The 23,572-nt window shown below is 37.8% G+C and overlaps 1 protein-coding gene and 1 pseudogene across 6 annotated transcripts in view; both read right to left on the reverse strand.

Moving 5' to 3' along the window:
- DCLK1 (doublecortin like kinase 1) overlaps nucleotides 1–23,572 on the reverse strand; it is a 384,157-nt gene that overhangs the window by 67,039 nt on the left and 293,546 nt on the right. For 3 of the 6 annotated variants that reach the window (XM_066381031.1, XM_066381030.1, XM_066381033.1), the window contains exons 7-8: nucleotides 10,112–10,199; nucleotides 7,190–7,298 (exon numbers count right to left, since the gene is read on the reverse strand). In XM_066381031.1, coding sequence (XP_066237128.1) covers nucleotides 7,190–7,298; nucleotides 10,112–10,199 — 197 coding nt within the window. Of the gene's footprint in view, nucleotides 1–7,189; nucleotides 7,299–10,111; nucleotides 10,200–17,143; nucleotides 21,927–23,572 lie in introns of those variants that run through there. The other 3 variants (XM_066381032.1, XM_066381034.1, XM_066381035.1) reach the window with 2 other exon arrangements.
- Nucleotides 12,641–12,791, reverse strand: LOC136404510 (U1 spliceosomal RNA; annotated as a pseudogene).

Below are 23,572 nucleotides of genomic sequence, written 5' to 3' on the forward strand. Positions count from 1 at the left end.
GGCAGCCTTGTCTTGTTCCTGATTTTAGAGGAAAAGTTTTCAGCTTTTTTACCATATTAGCTGATGGTTTGTTATATATGGCCTTTATTATGTTGAGGTATTTTCCTTCTATACCTGTTTTATTGAGTATTTTAAACATAAAAGGATGTTGTATTTTATTGAATGCCTTTTCTGAACTTATTGATAGGATCATATGATTTTTGTTCATTGTTTTGTTGATATGGTGTATTACATTAATTGTTTTACATATGCTGAACCATCCTTGTGCTTCTGGGATGAATCCCACTTGATTGTGATGTATTATTTTTTTTAATGTGCTGTTGTATTTGATTTGCTAGTATTTTGTTTAGGATTTTAGCATCTGTATTCATTAGAGATATTGGTCTGTAGTTTTCTTTTTTTGTATTGTCCTTACCAGGTTTTGGTATGAGGGTTATGTTGGCCTCATAAAATATGTTTGGAAGTAGTGCTTCTTCTTCAATGTTTTGGAAAACTTTGTGAAGGCTAGGAACCAAATCTTCTTTGAATGTTTTGTAAAATTCACTAGTGTAGCCATGTGGCCCTGGACTTTTATTTTGGGGGAGGATTTTGATAGTTGTTTCTATTTCCTCCCTGCTTATGGGTCTGTTTAGGCTTTCTACTTCTTTGTGATTCAGTCAAGGAAGACTCTATTGTTCTAGGAACTTATCCATTTCTTCTAGATTGTTGAATTTGGTGGCATTTAGTTTTTCATAGTATTCTATGATAATTGTATATTTATGATATCTGGCTAATTTCTCCTCTTTCATTTCAGATTTTGTTTATGTGAGTCCTTTCTCTTTTTTCCTTAGTGAGTTTTGCCAGGGGTTTGTCAATTTTGTTGATCTTTTCAAAGAACCAGCTCTTTGTTGTATTAATTTTTTTCTATAGTTTCTCTGTTCTCTATTTTATTTATTTCTACTCTAATTTTTAATATTTCCTTTCTTCTGCTGGTTTTGGGTTGCCTTTGTTCTTCTTGTTCTAGTTCCTTAAGATGTGATGTTACATTGTTTACTTATGCTCTCTCTTATTTTTTGTTATAAGCCTGTAATGATATAAACTTCCCTCTTAATTACTACTTTTGCTGCATCCCAGAGATTCTGATATGTCATGTTGTCATTTTTGTTTGTCTGTATATATCTTTTGATCTCTGCTTTTATTTCTTCTTTGACCCAGTCATTTTTAGAAGTATGCTGTTTTAATTTCCACATTTTTGTGGGCTTGTTTACTTCTTTTTTGCAGTTGAATTTTAGTTTCAAAGGCTTATAGTCAGAGAATATGCTTGGTATAATTTCAATCTTTCTGAATTTGTTGATGTTAGCTTTGTGGCCCAATATATGGTCTATTCTTGAAAATGTTTCATGTACACTGGAGAAAAATGTATATTCTGATGTTCTGGGATGAAATGTCCTGTAGATGTCTATTATATCCATTTCTTCTAGTGTTTCATTTAAGGCAGTATTTCTTTATTGATTTTCTGTTTGGATGAATGACCTAAAACCATCAATGGTGTATTGAAATCTCCAAGTTTGATTGTATTTATGTTAGTTTCTATTTTTAGATCAGTTAGGAGGTGTCTTATATATTTTGATGCTCCATGGTTTGGTGCATATATATTCAAAAAGTGTTATGTCTTCTTGATACAATGTCCCCTTTATCATTATGAAATGACCACCTTTGTCTCTGGTTACCTTTGTTGTCTTGTAGACAATATTGTGAGATAAGAGTATGGCTACACCTGCTTTTCTTTAGATATTATTTTCTTGGAGAAACGTTTTCTAACATTTCACTTTGAATCTATTTTTATCCTTGTAGCTTAGATGTGTCTCTTGAAGGCAGCATACAGTTGGGTTTTGCTTTTGATCCAATCTGCTACTCTGTGCCTCTTTATTGGTGAGTTCAATCCATTTACCTTTAATGTAATTATTGACACTTGAGGGTTTCCTATTGCCATTTTATATATTGCTTTCTGATAGCTCTGTGTTTTGTTTGGTTCTTCTCTTTTGTTATTTTGTCATTTGTTTTTGTTATGTGTTTCAGTAGTGGCATTTTCAGAGGTGGTTACCATTAGGTTATTAAAAGAAAAATTATCATATTCATTAGAATCCATTATCTCATTAGTGCTTCTGCAATACATCCTCCTTTGCTACTGCTGATCTTTGTCCTCTCCCCTTTCATGTTATTGTTGTCCCAGATTATTCTTGTTTTTATTGCAGTCTTGTTGGAGCTTTTACTTGTATGTTTGTTTAGTTTTGTTCTTTGTATCTCATCAAATAACCCCCTTTAGTATTTCATGAAGTGGGCAATTTCTGGTGATAAATTCCCTCAGCTTCTCAATGTCTGCAAATGTTTTTATTTCCCCTTTATATTTAAAGAATAGCTTTGGTGGATATAGTATTCTTGGCTGGTAGTTCCTCTCTTTCAGTACTTTAAATGCTGTGGTCCACTCTCTTCTGGTTTGTAGAGTTTCTGCTGAGAAATCTGATGATAGCCTAATGGGCCTTCCTTTATGTTATATTTTTCTTTTCTGCCTTGATGATTTTTTCTTTGTCATTGATTTGTAATCATTTCATTATGATGTGCCTTGGAGTAGGTCTGTTTGGGTTGAGGTAACTCGGTGTTCTCTTTGCTTCTTGGATTCAAGGTTCTAACTCTTTCCACAGGCTTGGGAAGTTCTCATCGATTATTTGTTTATGTTCTCCATTCCCCTTTCCCTCTCTTCTTCATCTGATATACCCATTATTCTTATAATTGCTTTTTCTGATGGAATCAGACAATTCTTTTAGAACTTTCTCATTTTTTTAAATTCGTCTCTCTCTTCTTTTCTCTGTAGTATCTCTAGTTGCCTGTCTTCATCGTCACTAATTCTCTCTTCTATCTGGCCTGTTCTGAGCTTGTTACCTCATTTTTCAGTTTGTGTATTGAGTTTTTCATCTCTGGATCCTTTTTATAGTTTCAGTTTCCTTAGTGAAGTACACTTTTTGGTCATTAATTTGTTTTTTGAGCTCACTAAATTGCCGTGTTTTCTTGTATCTCACTATCTCACTATTTTTAAAACTTCAACTTTGAATTCTCTGTCATTTAGTTCCAAGGTTTCCATGTAACTGACATTTTATTCTGGAGCTATTTCATCATCTATCCGAACTACAGCTCTATCTTGTGTATCCATGATATTTGATTTCTTTTACCTTGATAGCATTTGAGAGTGGTATTGTTAACAACACTAACAAGAGATAACTAAAAATAAATAATAATAATAATTGAAAAAATACAGTGAAAAACAAAAATTCTGTAAATAATGATAAGTAGAACAAAAACTACAGAAAACAAGTTGCAGGAACGGAGGAAAAATGAAAAAAAAAAGAAGTATAAAACAAGCAAAATGCCACAAAAAAGTATGAGTCCAAAATATAATAATTTGATGAAAAATGATGTTCAGATAAGAGGAAAAATAGAAAAAAAGAAAGGGGGGAGGAAAGGAGAAGAAAAGGGGAGAAAGAATGTAAAAGAGAAAGTGTCAGAAATGAAACCCTCACAAAAACCAAGAATAAAAAATATAAAACTAAGGATAATGAAGTTTAAATGGGAAAAAGAGAATGAAGAAAAAGGAAAGAAGAAAAAATGAGAAAAAGCAAAAAGAATATGTATTTTCCAGTTTTAAGAGGTAACTTATCCCTTTTTTCCGGCAGGTACAGCTGTACTACAAGTTTTGCCTCTGTGAGGTTCTTAGGCAGAGTTCTGCTGAGGCATTGCTGTGGTAATGATGTAGGCAGGGCTGCAGTTGCATTGGTAGGAGAGGCTTGTTGTTAGGGCTTTGCAATTTTATGGCTGTAGCAATGGTGTCTCAGGTCTTCTGGCACCTCTCCTCATGTCCCAACAGAGCAGCACCTCTGCCTCTCACAGGAGCAAGTGGCCTGAAGACTCAGCTGTGGGGGATCTGCTACTGCCACTGTTCACATAGCAAGGGAGCAATGCCAGACTGGGTAACTGGGGGAGACACAGCTGGATCCTTTCTCCAATACCACTCAACGTGTGGTCCTGGGCAGGGCAGGGAGTTGGCACTCAAGCTTTGGGAGTGGGGCAGATCTCAGATCAAGCGTGCCTTGCGTCACACAGGCCAAACTCCGTGGGCCGTATGGGCAGATCGAGCACGTTTCAGCGCCCCACGGGCAGATCTCCATGGGCTATTCGTGCGTCAAACTCTGGAGCACACCGCAGGCTATGTGTGCAGCCAGCACTTGCGATCTCAGATGGAGCCCGGTGATGCAGGCAGACCCCGTGTTCCTGCTCTTGTTTGCATGCCAGTCTTAATTCAGCTCCTTCCCCTCTACCCCTCAGTCTCTCCACTTCTCCTGCCTCTAAAACAAAACCCATGCTAAAAGTGCCTCCCTCCCTCAGATCAGTGAGGAAAGATAAGAACTCTCCATCCTCTGGCTTTTTTCTTCCATGAGCAGATTCTATCTTCTATCTTCAGTCCGCCTTCTCATCAAGTCATACCTTTATCTGGTATGTCTATTTCAGGTGCTCCTGGGTTTCTTTTCTCTGCCTATAGTTGTTGAGTTTGTTGAAATTTCAAGAGGAAAGATAGGCAGTATCTCTCACACCACCATTTTCTGACATCATTCCCTCTGTCTTTTCTTTTTTAATTATTGAGAGGTGGGCAGCAGAGAGATTCCTGCATGTGCCCCAATCAGGATCTACCTGGAAAGCTCCTACTGAGTTATGCTCTGCCCATCTGAGGCCGCTGCTTCGTTCCTTGGCAACCAAGCTATTTTAGTACCTGAACTGAGGCCATGGAACCATTCTCAGAGCCTGGGGCCAATTTGCTCAAAACTTCAAGCCATGGCTGTGGGAGAGGGAGAAAGAGAAGAGAGAGAGAGAGGGAGGGAAAGAGAAGAGGAATGTGGAGTGGTAGAGAAGCAGATGGGCGCTTCTCCTGTGTGCCCTGACCAGGAATCGAGCCCAGGACTTCCACACAGCAGTCCAACACTCTACTGCAGAGCCAACCGGCCGGGACCAATTTTTGTCTTTTTTTTTTTTTTACACAAGACAAATGTAGTATGTGTAACTGTGGCTCTGCTGAGCCACAATCTCACGGGAAGCTCCTTGCTGGAAGCAATGGAGTAGAGTGGGGCTTTGGAACTGGGCTCAGATCTACATCTCACTAAGTATTTACTAGTGGAGAGACCTTGGGAGCAACTTCTCCAGGCTTTGTTTGTATAAAATAGATCAATACTGATTTTATGAAATCGTTATAATAATTCAATGAAATAGCTGTAAGTGAAGGGCCTGGGATGTAGTTTTTGCTCAGTACACAGCACTTGCTCCTGTTTTCAGAGGGGTTAGGCCCAGAAAAGTAATGGGATATTTCCTATATTTGGTAGAAATGCAACAACGGTCAGGCTCTATGTTGAGGATGTGGGAAGGGGGAGAAACAAAGGAGAAAAAGTGGCCTTGCAGTGGCGACTAAGGGATTTTCCAAGCTGCTGAAGATTAGCCATGTCCTCCCTCACAAGGAATGCTGCTCCAGTGGGTGCTGTCACTGCCAGGAAGGTCTGGCCAGCTGATATGTGAGCGGGAGCAGAGTCGGTGATCTACCGCTGGAGAGCAGCTTCAGGGAGGCTCCACTGCCCTGGTCAGGGAAGCAACTTCTAAAGCAAGGGTCCCCAAACTCTTTACACAGGGGGCCAGTTCACTGTCCCTCAGACCGTTGGAGTGCTGAACTATAAAAAAACTATGAACAAATCCCTATGTACACTGCACATATCTTATTTTAGAGTAAAAAAACAAAATGGGAACAAATACAATATTTAAAATAAAGAATAGGTAAATTTAAATCAACAAACTGACCAGTATTTCAATGGGAACTATGGGCCTGCTTTTGGCTAATGAGATGGTCAATGTCCGGTTCCATATTTGTCACTGCTGGCCGTAACAAGTGATATGACATGCTTCCGGAGTGTGGCGCTGCCACATACAGTACTCCAGGAGCCACCATGACAGGTGCCCCTTCCGGAAGTGCGGCGGGGGCCAGATAAATGGCCTCAGGGGCTGCATGCGGCCTGCGGGCCGTAGTTTGGGGACCCCTGTTCTAAAGAGAGGCAAAGGGCTCATGGAGCCACCCCTGGAGTTGGAGGCCCTGAGAGACTTCTACCTCTAATGCGCTTCTAAATCAAAGCCCTTGGAAGAAGGACAAGTTCTGGCTCTTGGAGGCTAAAGCTTCTGGTCTGAGGTGCTCTATCTGAAAGGGAGTGTAGTGTGGAGGGCATTAGTGTCACACAGTGCCTACAGGGAGCAGAGGTGAGTAACAGGGACACCTGCACACCCAGGCCAGCCCCCAGGAAGCCAGCAGACAGACATGCTCCCTCCAGAAATGAGGTGAGGTCCCCCTGACTTTGACAACACTGCTAACCCACCTGTGTGGAGAGCTGCTGGCCTAAAGCAAGCAACCACTCAAAGAACAAACTCCAGTCTAATGCTGAGCTTCGGGTTTGAGGCCACCTTAATCGGGGCTGTAGCTGTACCAGTTGTCACTTCTCCATCTGGTAGCCACAAGCTACCGTCCTTGATTAGGTATCGAGAGTCCCATGGATAAAACTTTCACTCTGAACCCTGCCCTTTGGTTCACAAGAGTACCTGGTTCATTTGTTATGAAACATTTTAATGTATTAAACACCATTTTTTGCTGGGATTTTCAAAGCATTTTAAAACTTTTCAAGGATACTATATTTTTACATTTACTATATTAATATAGTATACCATCATATTAAATTTTATGATTTTACATAATATACATATGTACAACACACAATCTATACAAGAACGTCTGATCTCTACAAAATGTCTTTTAAAAACTGTAGAAAAAAACTATTCAATGTATGTATTTAAAAAAAAGAAATGAAGGGACTTACCCGAAAAATCTGGCAAAGTTTTGCTGAGTACATTAAGAAGAAAAATCAAAGTCCTTAATTTATAGATTGTCTCCAGGAATCACTACATTTTTCAAATCTGTTGCTAGATGGGCTTTTCCTTCTTTTAAATTTTTTTACATCTGGAGTTGAGGTATTAACCGATTCCAGATGTGCCACAGACAGCAAATAAAGACGCGATCTCAGAAAACACAATGCCAAATGTTCCGTTTAAAGTTGGATGTAAATGATTCCCTCCTCACCTTTCTACACACTCCTTGACAACAGCAAAATTGCCATCTCCTATTGTCCTTCCGACTTTGTATCGTTCCGTGATTGTGGCTGGGATCTGGAAGCCTTCCTCCAACACTTCTGAAAGAATCAGTATGTTTTTATTGGTAGAAAACGGGATGCAGATGTTGCACAAAGGAGATATTGAGACGTATCATCTCATACACTGGAACTGATTCAGAATCAATATGTCATTTTCTGGACAGTGAGGCCAGCCCCCTCTGCTGACACTGTATACTCAACAGTTTTACTAAGACAAATGGTAAACTAAAAGGGAACATAAAACGTATGGGGTCCACTCCCACCTATGTAAGAGCAACTTCTGCTTTCTTCTTGTTCTTTTTTAAAAATTACATTTAAAGGGGTGGCATTGATCAATAAGAGTACATAAATTTCAGGTAAACATCTCTATAGCATTTGAACTGTTGATTATGTTGTGTGCCCATCACCCAAAGTCAAATCATTTTCTGTCACAGATATTTGTCTCTCTTTACTCCGTCCCCTCCTCCCAGAAGCTCTGCTCTTTTTATTCTATGTCACTTTGATCAAGGCATTGACTGCATACCCACTGTGTGCAGAGAAAGGACACTTCTAGGTTGGCCCAGGTGGAAAGCACAGCTTGTCAGAAACCCTGTGCCGCCTCATGTCCTGCGTGGAAAGGCCCACTATGGGCACACTTAGCTTTACCACATCCTGAAACTGAGATCTCCATAAAATTCTGTATGAACTAAGCCCCTGATCACCACCCCCTCAGGATCAATGAGCAGATTTCAGCCAGAGCCCTCACCGGCAACCTGTGTAGCAGATGTTGAGTTAAAATCGCAATATCTATTATATGTCTGTGAACAGAACAGTTTTGTAGTTTCAATTATGTGAGTGCCACTAACACAACACATTTCCCCTCCCCTTAAAATGTATTTTTGAAATATTTTACAAATGCTTAATAATGCTTTAAATATCTAAGGCCATAAAACTAAGTAAGCCACGCTTAGGTCACATAAATAATACTGGATCACCTTTAACATTGTAGGGGTGTAAAAAGCCTTTTATAGCTGGGCTCTAAAATTTACATGCTTTAAAGTTATAAATCCTAGCTCTCCCTCAGGCAACCTGAATACAAAATGTAGTGGCAGCCTATAGTTTGCTTTCTAAATGTGCTTCTATTATGACCTTTAACCATAAACTGAGACTAAACATTTCTTCTTAAAATGAAATTAAAACCTCAGCTGGTGAACAGGCTTTCCTGGTGAGGTTCACATGCTCATTTCATCTGTATTTTGGGGGAACAACAACACACGGAGACTCGGAACCAGCAGACACCTGCTCCAGGACCCTTATCCTAGTTCCGTGGCAACGCTCAGTCCGCACGGCCCTGGAGCCTGGGCTGCTTGGACGGTCTGGGGAGTTCCGTAAAGTGGGGCACGTGTGACCTGCAACTTGTAGTCCTGGCGTTTCTGCAGCCTCTCCACCTCTTTATAAGTGACGTTTTACTCTTCATCCACTAGAAGCTGTCACATGTGGTTTCCAGGACAAAATGAGAGCTGCAGCCAATTAAACCCCCACACCTGTCATCTCACCCCCACCCCCCCCCGAGAAGTCAACATCATTTCCATTTGAAAGACTCAGCCTCTGGGGCGGCTGGGGCAGGGCAGGGTGGGGTCGGGAGCTTATCTACTCCATGGGAATCAGAGGAGATGGTTGGAGCAGTTTCAAATCCATTGCAAAACACCCCAAACATCTCTCAGTTGACATGGTTTTAAGGTTCTTTACTACATGCATAATAAAAGCAAGCATTCTTGGTGGTTGGTTGGGAAATGGAAGAAGGCACTTCCATCCTTCCCTGCACTGGGAGCATCACCAAGGCGCAGGGCTAGGGAATGTTTCCCCTGACTATTGATGAATGTGTCTATCAGGCTTTTGGCTAAGAAGGCTGAGCCACAGGCTTAGCTAAGGTCCTTTTCATTTCATCGGGTCAATAGAGCACATTGGAACAAAACAGACTTCTGGATGGCTGAATGTCATATTTCTGAGGGGGGGAAAAGGAAAGAAAGTCTGATATTTCAGAGTAGTCAGGAAATAATTTTGTTCTTAGAGGGGAAAATTATTCTTGTGTAAATCAGTTATCTCTCTTAACATAATTAAAGAGCTCCTCTCTGCCACCCCCCACAGATACTTTTCTGGGAAATTAACTCATATCATTTAAAACAAATAAGAGGAACTGAGTTTTTATCAATGGTATGATCATGTCCATTTTAAACTTTTCTAAATACCTTATCATAATTGACTTGAGTCTGTTTACCCCAGAAAAGAGACATGTGTGTTACAATGCCTATATTACAGAATGAAGCTGAGACATGAAGGGTTGGCGAGGCTCACCCCAAGCAGTCCACTGAGTCAGTGAAAAGTCAGCTCCAAATCCAGGTCATTTGACTATGTCACAGAGAAATCCTAAAGTGAATTCGTTCAAGGTACAGAAAATACTTCTGTAACTCCTTTTGCAAAGCCATATTTTGACATATTGAGTTCACTTAAGTTAGAGAACATCTGCAGGGCTGCAACAGCCAGTCAAGAGTGTAGCTCAAACAGAACAGAATTTGGGAAAACGAAGGCAGAGATCACCCCCATGTATTGCCAATAGCTGGCCTTCATGTGACTCACACACTCAGGGGCTGTACGACGCATCTCCACATTAAGCTACCTGCCTCATTCCGTTCCCATGGAGTAGATATGATCCCTGGTGGGAGTCACAGTCAACCCTATCCCTTTGCGGTGGACCCTAGCGAGCAGCATCGGGCTTGCCCACTCATTCTGCTTGAGAAGTTACAGTTTCCCAGAGTGAATTAAGCCAACCTATCTCTGCCCCTTCTCCTCAGACACCAGGTCCCCAAGCTCACCACCTTCTCCGGGGCCGTCATTCTCATCCATCGAGCTGCAGACTTTGGTTGATGCAAGTGAAGTAGAGGATCCGCCATGCTGAGAACTCTGCAAGGGAACAGAAAGAGAATGAAGTCCTGGGTCAGGGCCAGGTGTCCAGGTGCTCTGCCGGGCCCACGCCAGGGAGAGAGCCGCACCACGACCAGGGGGTCCAGCCTCGACTCTCAGAAAGGGGGATTTTTAGACTATTTTGTTAGGACCACCTCTCCTCCTTACCCTAAACAGACAACCAATAATAGATGGTGTTAACTGTGCCAGGCGAATCATTGTCAATTTGGATGATTCCCATGACTTTTTACTCCTTTCACTCACACTAGCATTCTTTAGCTGACTGTGTTGTGGAGGCTTTGAGCCATCACGCCTCACTCCTCCACAGCCTGTCTGTCTGCATACAAGCCTCAGACACGGTGCCATTCTGATCTCATGGTGTAGTTTTCTCTTCAATTCATCTTTTGTGAACCATCCTTAAAAATTATTCAGCCTTACCACATCCTCAGAGCAGGGTTAAAGAACGGGTTTGTTCATTCCACTCTGAGATGAAGACACAAGCACTCAGCAGGTTGTCACTACGTTAAACGCTACATAATATTCCGAGGCAAAGTCAGGGCTGAAAGCCTAAGCTTGGTGTTTTCCTTGGTGTATTCTGACTCATAATGAATAAGAGCAAAATAAGGACACAGCTATATTAGAAAGCCCAGATGATGTAACAATAACAAATCTTGAATGCTATAATCAGCTATGGGGCAGGACTAGAACAATGAATGTTTCTGTCTCTGCATCTATTCCTTGAGAAAACAATGTGCATATTTCAGTGCTATTTCTAAGTAGAGAACACAGCTTTTCCTAAAAGATCTTCCTTCTGTTTTCCTGGGTTTATCCACTTGGTTGGCATTATGGGAGCAGGAGGCAGGGCGAGGGCAGCATGGGCTCATGGTGTTGGCTGTCTGTGGAGCAGAGAGGGGGAGAGAGCACCTGCAGCTGAATTAACAAGGAAGAGGTGGTGAGAAGCATAGGTGACCTACTTTTCCTCTGCTTACCTGTCTCCCTTCAACCTCCTCCCCATTCCATCCAATCTTAACTGAATAGGAGGGAAGAGAAGTTTTATATAATTAAGATTAGTACGCTCTGTTGGATGAGTTCATCAAAGCTGACAGTTTGGCACAATTGGGGATAAAAGTTACATTCACAGCAATGATGCACTTGCTTCCTTACAGGACATTCTAGAAGTTTTGTAGTTACTCCAGTAAACCACTGAAGGTCACGTAGTTTGTGTGGTGGGCCTTTGGTTTCCCAATGTCATTAGAATTCCTATTATTCAGCCTGATGACTTGAGCTAGCTTTCCATCCTCTCTCATCTACACTCCCATTGTGACCAGGAAGATATATTTGTCCTATGTCAGGCTCTTTCTAGGGATTTGGAGTGTGATGTTGAAACATAGTTTTTCTCCACGTGACACTAAATATATAGTCACAACCAACTCTGTTGAAGGCATTGTAAATGTATGAGCTTCTAAGCCATTCTCTGCTGACTGTTACAAACGTCTGCTGTGAAAACCTCATATTTGTAATATTGGAATAAGGGACCGAGAAGACAGATTTATGATGTCAATGTCTGAAAAAAATAAATATTAACAATTACCACATTTGAAAGGAAGGTGTGTGTTTTCCAGAACTGTGAGATCTTTTATCTCCTGTGTCATTGCCTTCGCTGTGGACATAACGGTCTTCCAAGCAGAAAAGCAGTAAGAGAATTTCTAATAAGTAGACTTCCTCTTCTGGGCTTTTGTATCCTTGAATTTTTTTCCAGAAGCATAGCAAATGGTGTTTAATAGCCAGGCATATTGTGATGTGGGGTGGCAGGTGCTGTCTTGTCAGATGGTGTTTTAAATGTTAGAATACAAAGACACATTCTTCTATCAAGCACCGTAATTAATAGACTAGTAGCATGTTTCTTAGCAAAGATGTCCACAGTTTATGTACTCAATTCCAGAAGCTTGTTCTCTTAATAAGAACATCAGATACACAGTACAGAACTCTGACCCAAAGTATATGAAAACATCTTTTAAACTGTAATATTCTATAAATTTTCCAGATATTATTCACTAAACTGCCTTCTCAGCTAATGAATTACATTTTTAACGGTGCCACCAGATGTCAGCTGGCTTGAATGCTTGCCACAGCATTGGCTGTGTTTTCTCTGCTTCACGAACAAAAATTCTTCAAGGTTTTTCAACTGTTTACAATAAAAAGAAAGGGTTAAAAGAAGTTTACTTATGTTTAAAAGTTGCTTACTTTTAACTTTAGGTTTGTGTTTTTTAAAATGTACCTCAAGTCATTTTAAATTTCTTGCTGTTTTTGGTTGACAGATAGTTTTATTTTTTTTTTTTCTTTCTTTCTTTCTTTCTTTCTTTCTTTCTTTCTTTCTTTCTTTCTTTCTTTCTTTCTTTCTTTCTTTCTCTCTTTCTCTCTCTCTCTCTTTCTTTTTTTTAAAGGGGAGAGCGTGAACGCAGTCCCCCACTACCACAAATTATGCACATTTGGGGAAATCGCAGGGGTCAGCACACCCGGAGTGCAATGAATAAGCCTCGCCCTGGGAAAACCACCTTCGTGATCATGGTATCTCCCCTGCCAGGTAAGATGACTGACAGTTTAAAAAAAAACCTTATTTTAATTACAGATAAGGTATTCTGAAAATTTAAAGTTCTCATTTATCATGTTCAAAAAGAGTAATATAAATGTATTGGATTTCTAATGGTGATATCTCTTCTTTTCCCTCAAGTAAGGTAGTTAACACATATTTCACTAAGACAATAACCATTCATGGATTCCAAGAATTGTAGGGGCTACAGAGGACCCTAATATGGCTTCTTTTACTCCACTGCCACCCAGAAAACCAATTCCTGCTACAAAATTACACCGATGCAGTCAAACGGCTTTTGTCTAGACACCTCCAGCACTGAACACATTACTTCCTGAGGCAGCCCCTTAACAGTTAATAGGAAGCAAAGAAAGTTCTTCCTTAGGTTACGTTGACATGATGCTCTATTATGCTCTTCCACAGTTCCCATTTATTGATCTCAGTGCTCACCTGTGGAGCCACCAAGGACAGTCTAAGCCATTTCTCATAGGACAGTGCTCCAGGTATTTGGAAAAGGCTACTGGCCCCTTCTTTATTTTTTTTTTTCAATTTGAATATTCCCAGTTTATTGTTGTTGATCACAGGACAGGGCTCCATGATCCCTTTACCCTCCTGTGGACACACTTTAGTTGTCAATGTATCTTGTTAAAGCTGGTGCTCAAAATAAATTCAATATTCTAGGTTAATACCCTGACCAGCACAGAGCTCAGAAGGATAGAGCCTTCTTCCTTGTGAGCAGAATATTAATGCACTTTAAAGTCATCTTGGCTTAATGGATATTCCCACAGTGTTCTAGCCTTACAGTGAGCTCATAGTTGAGCTAAGTCTCCCTGTTCTGTATTTGGGAGGTTGGTGTTTCGAATCAAGTCTAAGACTTCTCATTAAATGTCATCTTTATTACATTTCTATCCTTCTAGCCTGTTATTTTTTTGGATTCTGATTTTGTCACCTACTGTTTTTACTCTCTCCAAGTTGAAGATATTTAGTAAGCAGCATGGTTCTTTGTGTACGCTTGCTAATGATCCTAAATACACTAACTCAGACAGTGCTGAAACATTTTGGTTACTATCCATAAATCTGATTAGCATTTTGATTATTGTCCATAAATCTGATTGAAGGATTTTGAAAACAGTAAAGGAAAAAATGTGTACATACTTGTTCTTTAGAATTAACCCAATGAACTTAATCAGCCTTTATTTATGATCAGCAGAAGCTGAAAAACACACATATTTTTGCATGCTTGTAAGTGAAATCGATTTACTTGTTTGATTTCTTTTTATGAGCAGATAAACAATTTTATAGTATACACGATGGTACGATTGTGTATTTGCTTCAATCAGTGCATTAATTCCAAGGCATCTCGTATACAGTACAGAATATACAGTTATTCTAGAATGTAATGCAATGAGCTACTCTATGAGATATTGTGACATTTGAAATGTCATCACTTCCAAGTGTATTTAATGGGAACCAGGTGGGCAGGCTGCTGGCACCTGGATGCTTTTATGGCACACCTTCATGAAAGCACTGCCCTAAAGCAAGAACACATCCTAAATGTAGCTATTTAACCAGAGATCATATAACAGATGGAGAACATGTCACATTTTTTGAAGTGAGAAAGCTGACGTAACAGCTCTAACCACATTTAACCAAGATGTATCTGACAACTATGTAGTAAAAATCAAACAAAAAAAGTTCATTTTAAATATAAATTATGTAAGTTACTCTTGCTATTAATTTTAATGGTGTCACTCATCTGCGGTCCACGCTGAATAAAGATTTCAAAAAGGTCTAATTGATCCAATCAATCAAATCAAGGTAGAAAGATCTCCAAAGATAATTTTAGCTTTAGCTGGACAGAAATTTGTTTGGTATACAGCAGAATATTTCAACCTTTGTATCTCATGACACACAAAAATTACTAAAACTCTTTAGCACACTAAAAATATACATTTTTTGCAGATGTCACACACACACACACACACACACACACACACACACACACACACACACACGCAGTGATAGTGTGACTGATTTATAAAAGAAAAAAAAATTACCTATCCTTTTTGCTCCAAAGTGACTTTTTAAAAAACCAGGTGCCTATACTTGTATATAAGGATTGCTGGTACCAAGAATTAACCAATCAGATGCAAACTTATTATGCGACATGACCAATGAGCTGCAGTTCTATTATATGACCTATATTTTTATGGTTTAAGACAGGGCATTCACACCAGAGGGCTATGGCTGCGTTGGCTGTTGTCACTTCTTTATTTGACAATCTGAGGGAAAAAGAGGTCAGTGTTCCTGAGTAAATAGTCAGGTATTGCATGTTTTTAAAATCCTTGTCACATGTTTTAAAAATTCTTGTGTGATATTCCACCATGGTACACTGATTGAAAATCGGTATATAGTTATTTGTAAATATTAAAAAATTTTAAATTATTTAGAAATCAACCATATCAATTGTATAAGAAAAATACAACCAGTAAATATTTGACAGATTCACACAGCTGTCCTGATGATCTTGACTTGATATGAGGTCTATTGAATCTTTAAAGATGACCTCATATAACAAAATAAAAGCATAATCTTGGCATAGTAAGCTTGAAATTCATGTAATTCTGTGTGTGCATAGAAAAATCATACATTTATTTATTTCCAAGTAGGTATTGAACAATAAGTTGCTGACATCAATCTACAATAAATAGTAGGGCCTCATTATTTGAACAAAGAAACATAGGCAATTTCTTTTTTTAAATTCCTTTATCTGCATTCTACACAATATGTTTAGCCTAAATAAAGTTTATGAGATCATGTGTAAAACTAAAAATATATACTAAAAAATGTAAAATGTTATCATAGAAATTTGCTCAAAGTTCTTAACAAACTGAACTGTTATGCATGAAATTGGGTTACTTAGAGAAAGAAAAAATGAAAATGGGAATATTGGCAATAAATCTATTTTAGTAAAACCCTGGGAGCCAGTATTTCAAAAATAAATGCATTTAGTTACAACTTTGTTGTATCAGGAAGTCAGTCTTCACTTTTACTGTCTAGTCACTGTACTCAGGTCAGGATCTAAAAATTCAGGATCTGAACCATTCGTCTGGAAGAGAATATCATGGTGGTGGTGAGGGGAACAAGAGCCTCCTCTGATGGGTTACTCTTCATGAAATCATAATTTGATCATAGTTTGGAAGGGTAGCCAGAAGTCATCTAGTTTATCCTCTCTCAACAAAATGATACCCTCCATAATTTCCTCCACAAATGGGTTTCCCAACCTCTGATGAAGGGAGCTCACTACTCTTCTCGGCAACCGCTGTGTTTTATTTTAAACTCTGTATTACACGAAGAAAATGTAAACACAATTGAGAATTATAAATTTGTAAACATTCCTTCTAGTAGTATCATTATTGCTTTGGGCATTGATTACATTTAGGTTATCAAAGATAAAATAAAGAAAGCCAATTAAACAGTAATTTTAAGGTTATAATGAACCTGGCAAAAAGATGAGATTTAAAACAGGATTCTAAACTGCTATAATAATTTTAACAGAATTTTTTTTTTAACTAGGTCAGTAGAATTTTATTTCTTCTGCTTGACCTGTGGGGGTACAGTGGATAAAGCACTGACCTGGAATGCTGAGGTCACTGGTTCAAAACCCTGGGCTTGCCTGGTCAAGGCACATATGGGAGTTGATGCTTCCTGATCCCCTCTGCTTTTCTCTCTCTCTCTCTCTCTCTCTCTCTCTGCTCTCTAAATGAATAAAATCTTTAAAAAATAAAGAATTTTCTTTTTTCCCTCATACCATATTATGAATAAAAGTCCATAATCTTATGGACTTTTGTTCTAATGTAAGTTACTCAATCTAATAATTTTCTTATTATTTATTTTTTAATATATGTATATTTATTTTATATTTATTTATTCAGTGCTTTTAAAATAACTTGCATATATACACATGTATGTACACACCCATGCATGTTTCCCCCTTACAAATTCGATGACCTTGGTAAAATACCTTTAAGCTCAGCAGAGCTTATTGTAGGTGTTTCAAAAAATGTATGTTCGTTTATTTTTTTAACCAGTTGCCAATGTCTGGCAACTTTACCCTGCAGGCAATCAAGGGAAGAAAGTGTATTAACAACTTTAATATAACCAACTGAAACAGAATTCTTCATTAGATAGTCCTCTTTTTTGTTGTTATTGCGACATCTCAGGTATCACTTGCTGATGCTAATTACATTAAAAGAACACCACAAATGCGATCATGAAAGTAATCTTTCCCCCACACAGTCATTTTCAATGTCTACTTATCAAGTTTTCTGAAAGAAACTCACTAAACAACATATTGTAGGTGTTTTTTTCCTGTTTATTATATATTCTAAGGTGGTGTCACAAAGTTAACTTTGAGAGGAATAACATGGTCCAGTGTGAAACATAAGGTACAAAGTTTTACAAGGAAACCATAGCACAAAATGATAGAACTTTCAAAACTCGGTAGTTCAATGAAACATTTCATTATTTAGCTCTATAAAACTCTGCTGATGACTTCGGCTGATGGATTTTAAAAACATTTTAACACCAAATGCTCTTTGTAAGAGACTACACATCCAAGCAAGTCAGACTGTATGCAGGAAGTATATCAACTGTTCTATAAAAATTTAATCCAAATTTACAACATTCATGGTGTATTTTGAAGTAAAATGTTCTTAGAAGAAATAAACTCAGTTCCTTGTCATTGATGAAGTCAGAAAGCACAAAAAAATTAACTCCCATAGTTCTTTGCCTATGATCTTTCAGATACCTACTACCCTGGCTTCAAAGGCCTTTTGTGGCCATAAATAATACAAACACTCATGTATTACATGCATCATTTATACTATCTTGGAATTTATCCATCATCTTTACTAAAATGAACCACATTTTAAAGACACTATATATCATGCTTCTTAAAAATAACAGCTAGGGCCTCAGATTTCCTATCTTTCCACATGCATTACAGGCACAAAATTACAATTTTTTTCAGCTGACAGTATAACAAACTGCATCAGGCAACTGGTATATTGAATTATATATATAATCTCTAACTTTCACACTATACTTCTGTGGGATATCACAGTCGAATACAGTTGTCACAAACATGCACAATTAGAGATGCTAGTAAGGCTAGTGCAACTATGCATAAGTAGGCAAATGTATGCATATATAGTAAATTCATTCAATTAATATTTCCATGTGTGCATATATTCATATAGACATATACACACATATAGCAAGTATAGTAAGGTTACTACTGAAAATATGTCAACAGTCTAGAATAGTGTTTTGAAAGAACATACAGAATCGCCTTCCCAGTTATCTGGCTTTGTTATTAAACTTACTTCAAATCAAATAGAGTTTGGATTTTTCTTCTATTTATGTTTCAATATAACACTCAATTATAAATCCATAAAACAATATTTCATTTTTTTAGTGAACACTGATCAATCATCACTATATGTCATCAATAATATACAATAAACATCTGCAAGAGTATTCATTTTAATAACTGAATATCAAGACATAACAATATAAACAATGTTTCTATTTAATAGTAAACGCAGTATTTGATTTGTCTAAATTTCAATTATTTTTTTGTGTGTATCTATTTGAAATGATTCTGCCACACAAGTTTAGCAAACTACTTTTGAACTTAAACATGCCTTAACTCATATGCCACATGTAACAACGTATGACATGAAAGTTTTCCATAGAATTCCACAAGAGCCAGTAACTTATAAGGCTGTGTGACAAATACCAATTTACCATACTTTGCTATTTATGGCCTATACACATACACAAATACTTACATAAGCATGCCTGTATACACACTGAGCCCTGCAAATTACATAAACACCCACATACTGGTATAGATATATGGCCATATATGAAAAATTTAGCAGTCCCATGGCTAAAATATGTGGAATTATTTTTCATCAATATAATTATATAGTTTCATTTATTGTGTTAAGAAATGTGGCTTTTAGACTTCATTGCTTAAAAAAAGAAAAGGGCCAATCATGTATAAATCTGCAGTGGAAGCAACCAAACTCCCCTCCTGGGTATCATAGGGAACATGTGTAGTATCTAAACGCTGTTTCAGAATGTTTCTAGAAAAATCTTATTTGATTTTTTTAATATTTAGATGAGCCAATATATGAACACAAGGATGTGTAGAGATGAGTGGGCCTGCCACTGTTTAAAAGCCTATGACAGTACAGAAACATTGTGCCCCCCCCCCCCACTAGAGCGAGGCAAAGAAACAAACCATGTGGCTTTCAGACCAGTCCTCTAAATTCACACTGAACTTCACGCTTGATATATTATGGAGTTTTACATTTCTAAAATGCTGAAAGCAGAGAAATATTGATTATATTTTTTTCTACAATGTCTAAGGGAAAAAATGGGGGCGAATAAAAAACTATCAAACTTTTAATGAGAGCACAGTGCCTTCAGCACATTTAATATAAGAACGAAAATGCATTTTTTTTTTTTGCTGGAGTTCCCTTTAGCTCAATAGAACAATTTTAAAATTCATTGTTTATAGATTTTTTTTTAAAAAGAATTCTATAAGTAAGTAAATCTTACTGCTTATAAATCATCAGTTTGGTTCCACTAATGAACTGAAAACTTCTGGTTTGTTGCTAAGGCTCCTTTTTTTTTTTTAATTTATATTCCTGCTGTAGTATAATGGAATTACACTCTGCATAGAAAGAGATCTCAAAGTCTATAAATGGTGTGCTGTTTCAATTGCTGAGGGACTTCAGTTTCAAAAAGTAAATGATATATATTGCCCCTGAACAGTCCTTTAATAAAAATCATATGTTGAAAAGATTAAATGCCATGGAATAGCATTTCCCTTGGAACTGCTTGAATGGAAAGTTGGCCATGATATCTACTGTCAATTAGTACAAGTCCAGTTTTTTTCCTTGCCGTGTCTAAACAAAGCCATGGACTTCATATCAATTGGTAATATCTGCCACTTATCCAGAACAAATAGCATTTATTGGACCTTTCTAAGCAATGCTTGTCCACAAGATTGACAGTGCAGGGAATTTATTTTTGTTCTGGGCCATCTGACCCCACCAGATGGAAGCTGACTGTTCCACTACTTTCTTTGCATTTTGGACAGTTCAGTCAAATACATGCTAATCTTTTATGGACTCAACTGTATTAAGTAATGCATTTTACAAAGACATAACTAGAACAGACATCAGCATAGGCAACTTCACAGATGTTTACTCTTTCAGCTAAAACAAAGCAGCCTTTTGATCTCAGCAGGAGTCTCTGTTCATTTCTATTAGAAACAGTTTCAAAACCTGAAGTCTGGAACAGGTATTACTATGAACTGTTCTTTCAAGATAGAATGGTTCAATTTGCGGTTCTCCAATAACCTGCCAGAGAAGTGTCTTTCTCTCCAATAGACAGGATAATGAGGCACTAATTATTATAAGGCTAGTTTTCAAATGCTGTTAGGTTACTGGAACATTTTTTTTCTTCTTCTTTCAGTTAAAATATTTTATTCACTGGGAAACTGAGATGGTAACATAGGTAACTATAAACCAGATGGTAAAATATGATAGTCAAGCAATTTATCACGGAGTTAAATTGCTAACATTTAGAACAGTATATGACAACTGACTTTCTCTCCATCTTGAATCAAACATTTTGTTTTAAAATTCATTTTTCAAGTAAAATTTGAAAAAAAAATAACTCAAGGTAAAGTCTCCAAATGGCATCATACATTTTTAATTTATCACCTACTGAGATACATCAAACCTGCAGAACATCAAAGCCATGCTTCACAAGTCTTAAATTGTTAGTGTTTGAACTAGTAAAACTAAATGATCACCAGGATATGGCTTAAATACAATAGACTGCACATAAAACATTTAACATTCAGATTTTAAAATAATTATTTTATGTTTAAGCAAAGCTGATCGTAATTTTTAAAGAGAGGACTAGAAGAGCAGAATTAGTAGGTTAATATTAACAATGGGTATAATCATAGATTTACTTGGTTTAACACAAAAGGAGTTTTGCATATGAAAACTTCCAAACCATCAGCAAGATCCAGAATTTACTAGAACGAAGATTTGAATATCCTGGGCACATTTTATACAGTATTATTTAAAAGAATTTTGCTTTTCAAATTGATTTTTCGGAAGAAGTCCAGACATAATTTTTTCTTTTTCTTTTTTTTTAGGTCTGCGTGTAAACCAAAAAAGTTTCCTAGCTTCAGGCTTTACACATTTGAAAAATTACTTATATGGTTGTGAGAGGAATTATATAATTTATAGTTTTTCAAGCTAGTATTTAGTTTAGGCTATATTTAAATTGTTTCCCACAAAAAAATAAATTTTAAAATTAAATTTTCCTGACAACAAAAACAAGGAAATTTTCTAATGTTTAATGTTAAGGTCTTCATGAGATGTGTCCTTGACAAGGGTGTTCTGCCTAATTATATCAACCCACAAAATGATAACTTACTTTGCCTACTGACTAGAAGAAAAAATTCTACTTGAATATTTTTCTTATTTTGCGATAAAAGAACGTTTAAAAATCAGCAAACCAAATTTTAAAAAGTTTAACTTTAATGAAAAAATGTGCCATTTTAACCTGCTTGACCAAAAGTACAGAAAATTGTATCTACATGTTTACTTATGATCAAAATGAACACCTCAGCTACAGAAATTATGACTGCCTATTGCTCAATCACTAGCATATCTTTATACTCAATTATGAGTCCACATATGAAATTCATCTGGAGCCAGGCCTTGCAACAAAACCGTAGCCACTGAGCGTGTTTGTGTTCCAGCTCCCCCATCAGACAACATAGGAGACAGAAAAAGAAAAACTCCTTCAAGGATTAACAACATGAATATAAAATGGCTGTATATTCACTTTTATATGATTTGGGCTTCATAAATTCAAAGTATGCAAAACTCTTTTGTGTCTTTTGCTGTTAGATTTTTCTTAGAAAACGCGAAAGCTTCACCCAATCACAAACCATACACATTGCTCCATTTTGTCTTTTACACTGAGTCTCCTACTGAATCCAAATCATCCGAGGAGAGGGGGCGGTACAGGTCCTGCAAGATGAAGGGCGTATAGATTTGTTTACTTGGCTTGCTTGGGTGCCCTGTGGCTCTTAAGAGCGGAGCAACACTGCATGAGCACACTTGGTGTCTCATATCATTAGACCTTTTAGAGTCACAATTTGTATGAAATGAAAGATAATCATAGAGAAACCCATCTAAATAGACAAAATGGTGTTTATTCTGCCTTATTGACTTGGTCTGCTCATGAGCTTTCTCCTTCCTCGGTGTCCAGTGAGCTGCACAGCCCCTGCTGCCTGTCCATGCCAACTCTGCTTCTATGTGTCTAGGCAATCCTTTCTTGAACATCTCCTTCCCAATTTTGGGTAGAAGAGGAATAGGCTTACTTCACACAATAATTTATTAGGAGCCCCAGTGGACATTCAGGGAATTGTGGTCCCAGAAGCGGCAACTCAAGTGGTACATCTGCACATTGCATAAACCCAAGAAACATTGCTTTTTCAAATTTTATGTTTGAAAGAGAAAAAAAGCAAACTTGACCCACCCTCCCCAGCTCCCCAAGCCCTCGCCTCGCACCTCTGTTTTCTCCCCTCCACCTCTCTTTGCCATGAGCTCTATGTCGGTAGCCAAGCAACCAGCTCAGACCTGCAGTGTCTAAAATCCCTGGCTTCTCTCCTGTTGTGTGCCACCCACTCCTCACACCATCTGAGTGATCAGATAACCTACAAAAGTCAGCAACGTGGGTGTATCATGGGGAACTTCATTCAACCTACACAACACATTTCTTTCTGATACATTAAAAAGGGGACCCAGAAATGTTTGTGAATGGAAAGGAGCCTACAAAATCTGCTTCTGTGACCAGTCAAATGCATCTAGATAGCAATTAAATACGTATTTTGTAAAAATAGGGATGCTGTTTGGCACAGTGCCACCAATACTTCTGTAAAGAAAAATATCTGGCATGCAGACTCTTATTGTATATAACTATTCTGAAATACCAAAGAGATAACCTAAAAATATGATTTTAAGGGAAGGGAAGATGCTTATCAGATTATCAATAATTAATATAAATTAAAATACAGATTTCCTTATTTGTGAAGCAGTCAAATGACTCAATATTCCTTTAAAAAGAATTATGTTCCTGTGTTTTAAAACCAGGTAGGCAGTGTGAGTGAGCTTGTGTGTGTGTGTGTGTGTGTGTGTGTGTGTGTGTGTGTGTGTGAGAGAGAGAGAGAGAGAGAGACAGCCAAGTAATTTTCCTGGCTATGTTGCTAGGCAACCCAGAGGAAAAAAATAGAAGTAGCTACAGTTTTTCCAGTTTGCAATAAAAAGAGTTAATTTATTCATTGAAATGTCTTCTTTTAGCACTTGCCATCTTTCACTTATTTCAGAATTTCCTGCACAGGAGTACAGCCAAACGTTTGAGAAGAACATTAACCAAATTTGAAACAGGATCAGTTTTTAGGAATATTCGAGGCCCCTTTTACCCGGGAGGAGTTATTGGATGCAGCTGACTCCACACCAAGATGAAAGATTCTCTTGCTAAAGCAGCTGGGAATGTCTCCGTCCACGGACATGGTACATGAATGGGGGGATGTTCATTAATGGCCAAAAATTCAAAAGCCTGGAAACGGAGCCATCTCTGATTTATCCAGCATCCTGCTCACAACATGTGTTCA

Source organism: Saccopteryx leptura, chromosome 4 (genome assembly GCF_036850995.1).
Source record: "Saccopteryx leptura isolate mSacLep1 chromosome 4, mSacLep1_pri_phased_curated, whole genome shotgun sequence".
Classification (NCBI taxonomy): Eukaryota; Metazoa; Chordata; class Mammalia; order Chiroptera; family Emballonuridae; genus Saccopteryx; species Saccopteryx leptura.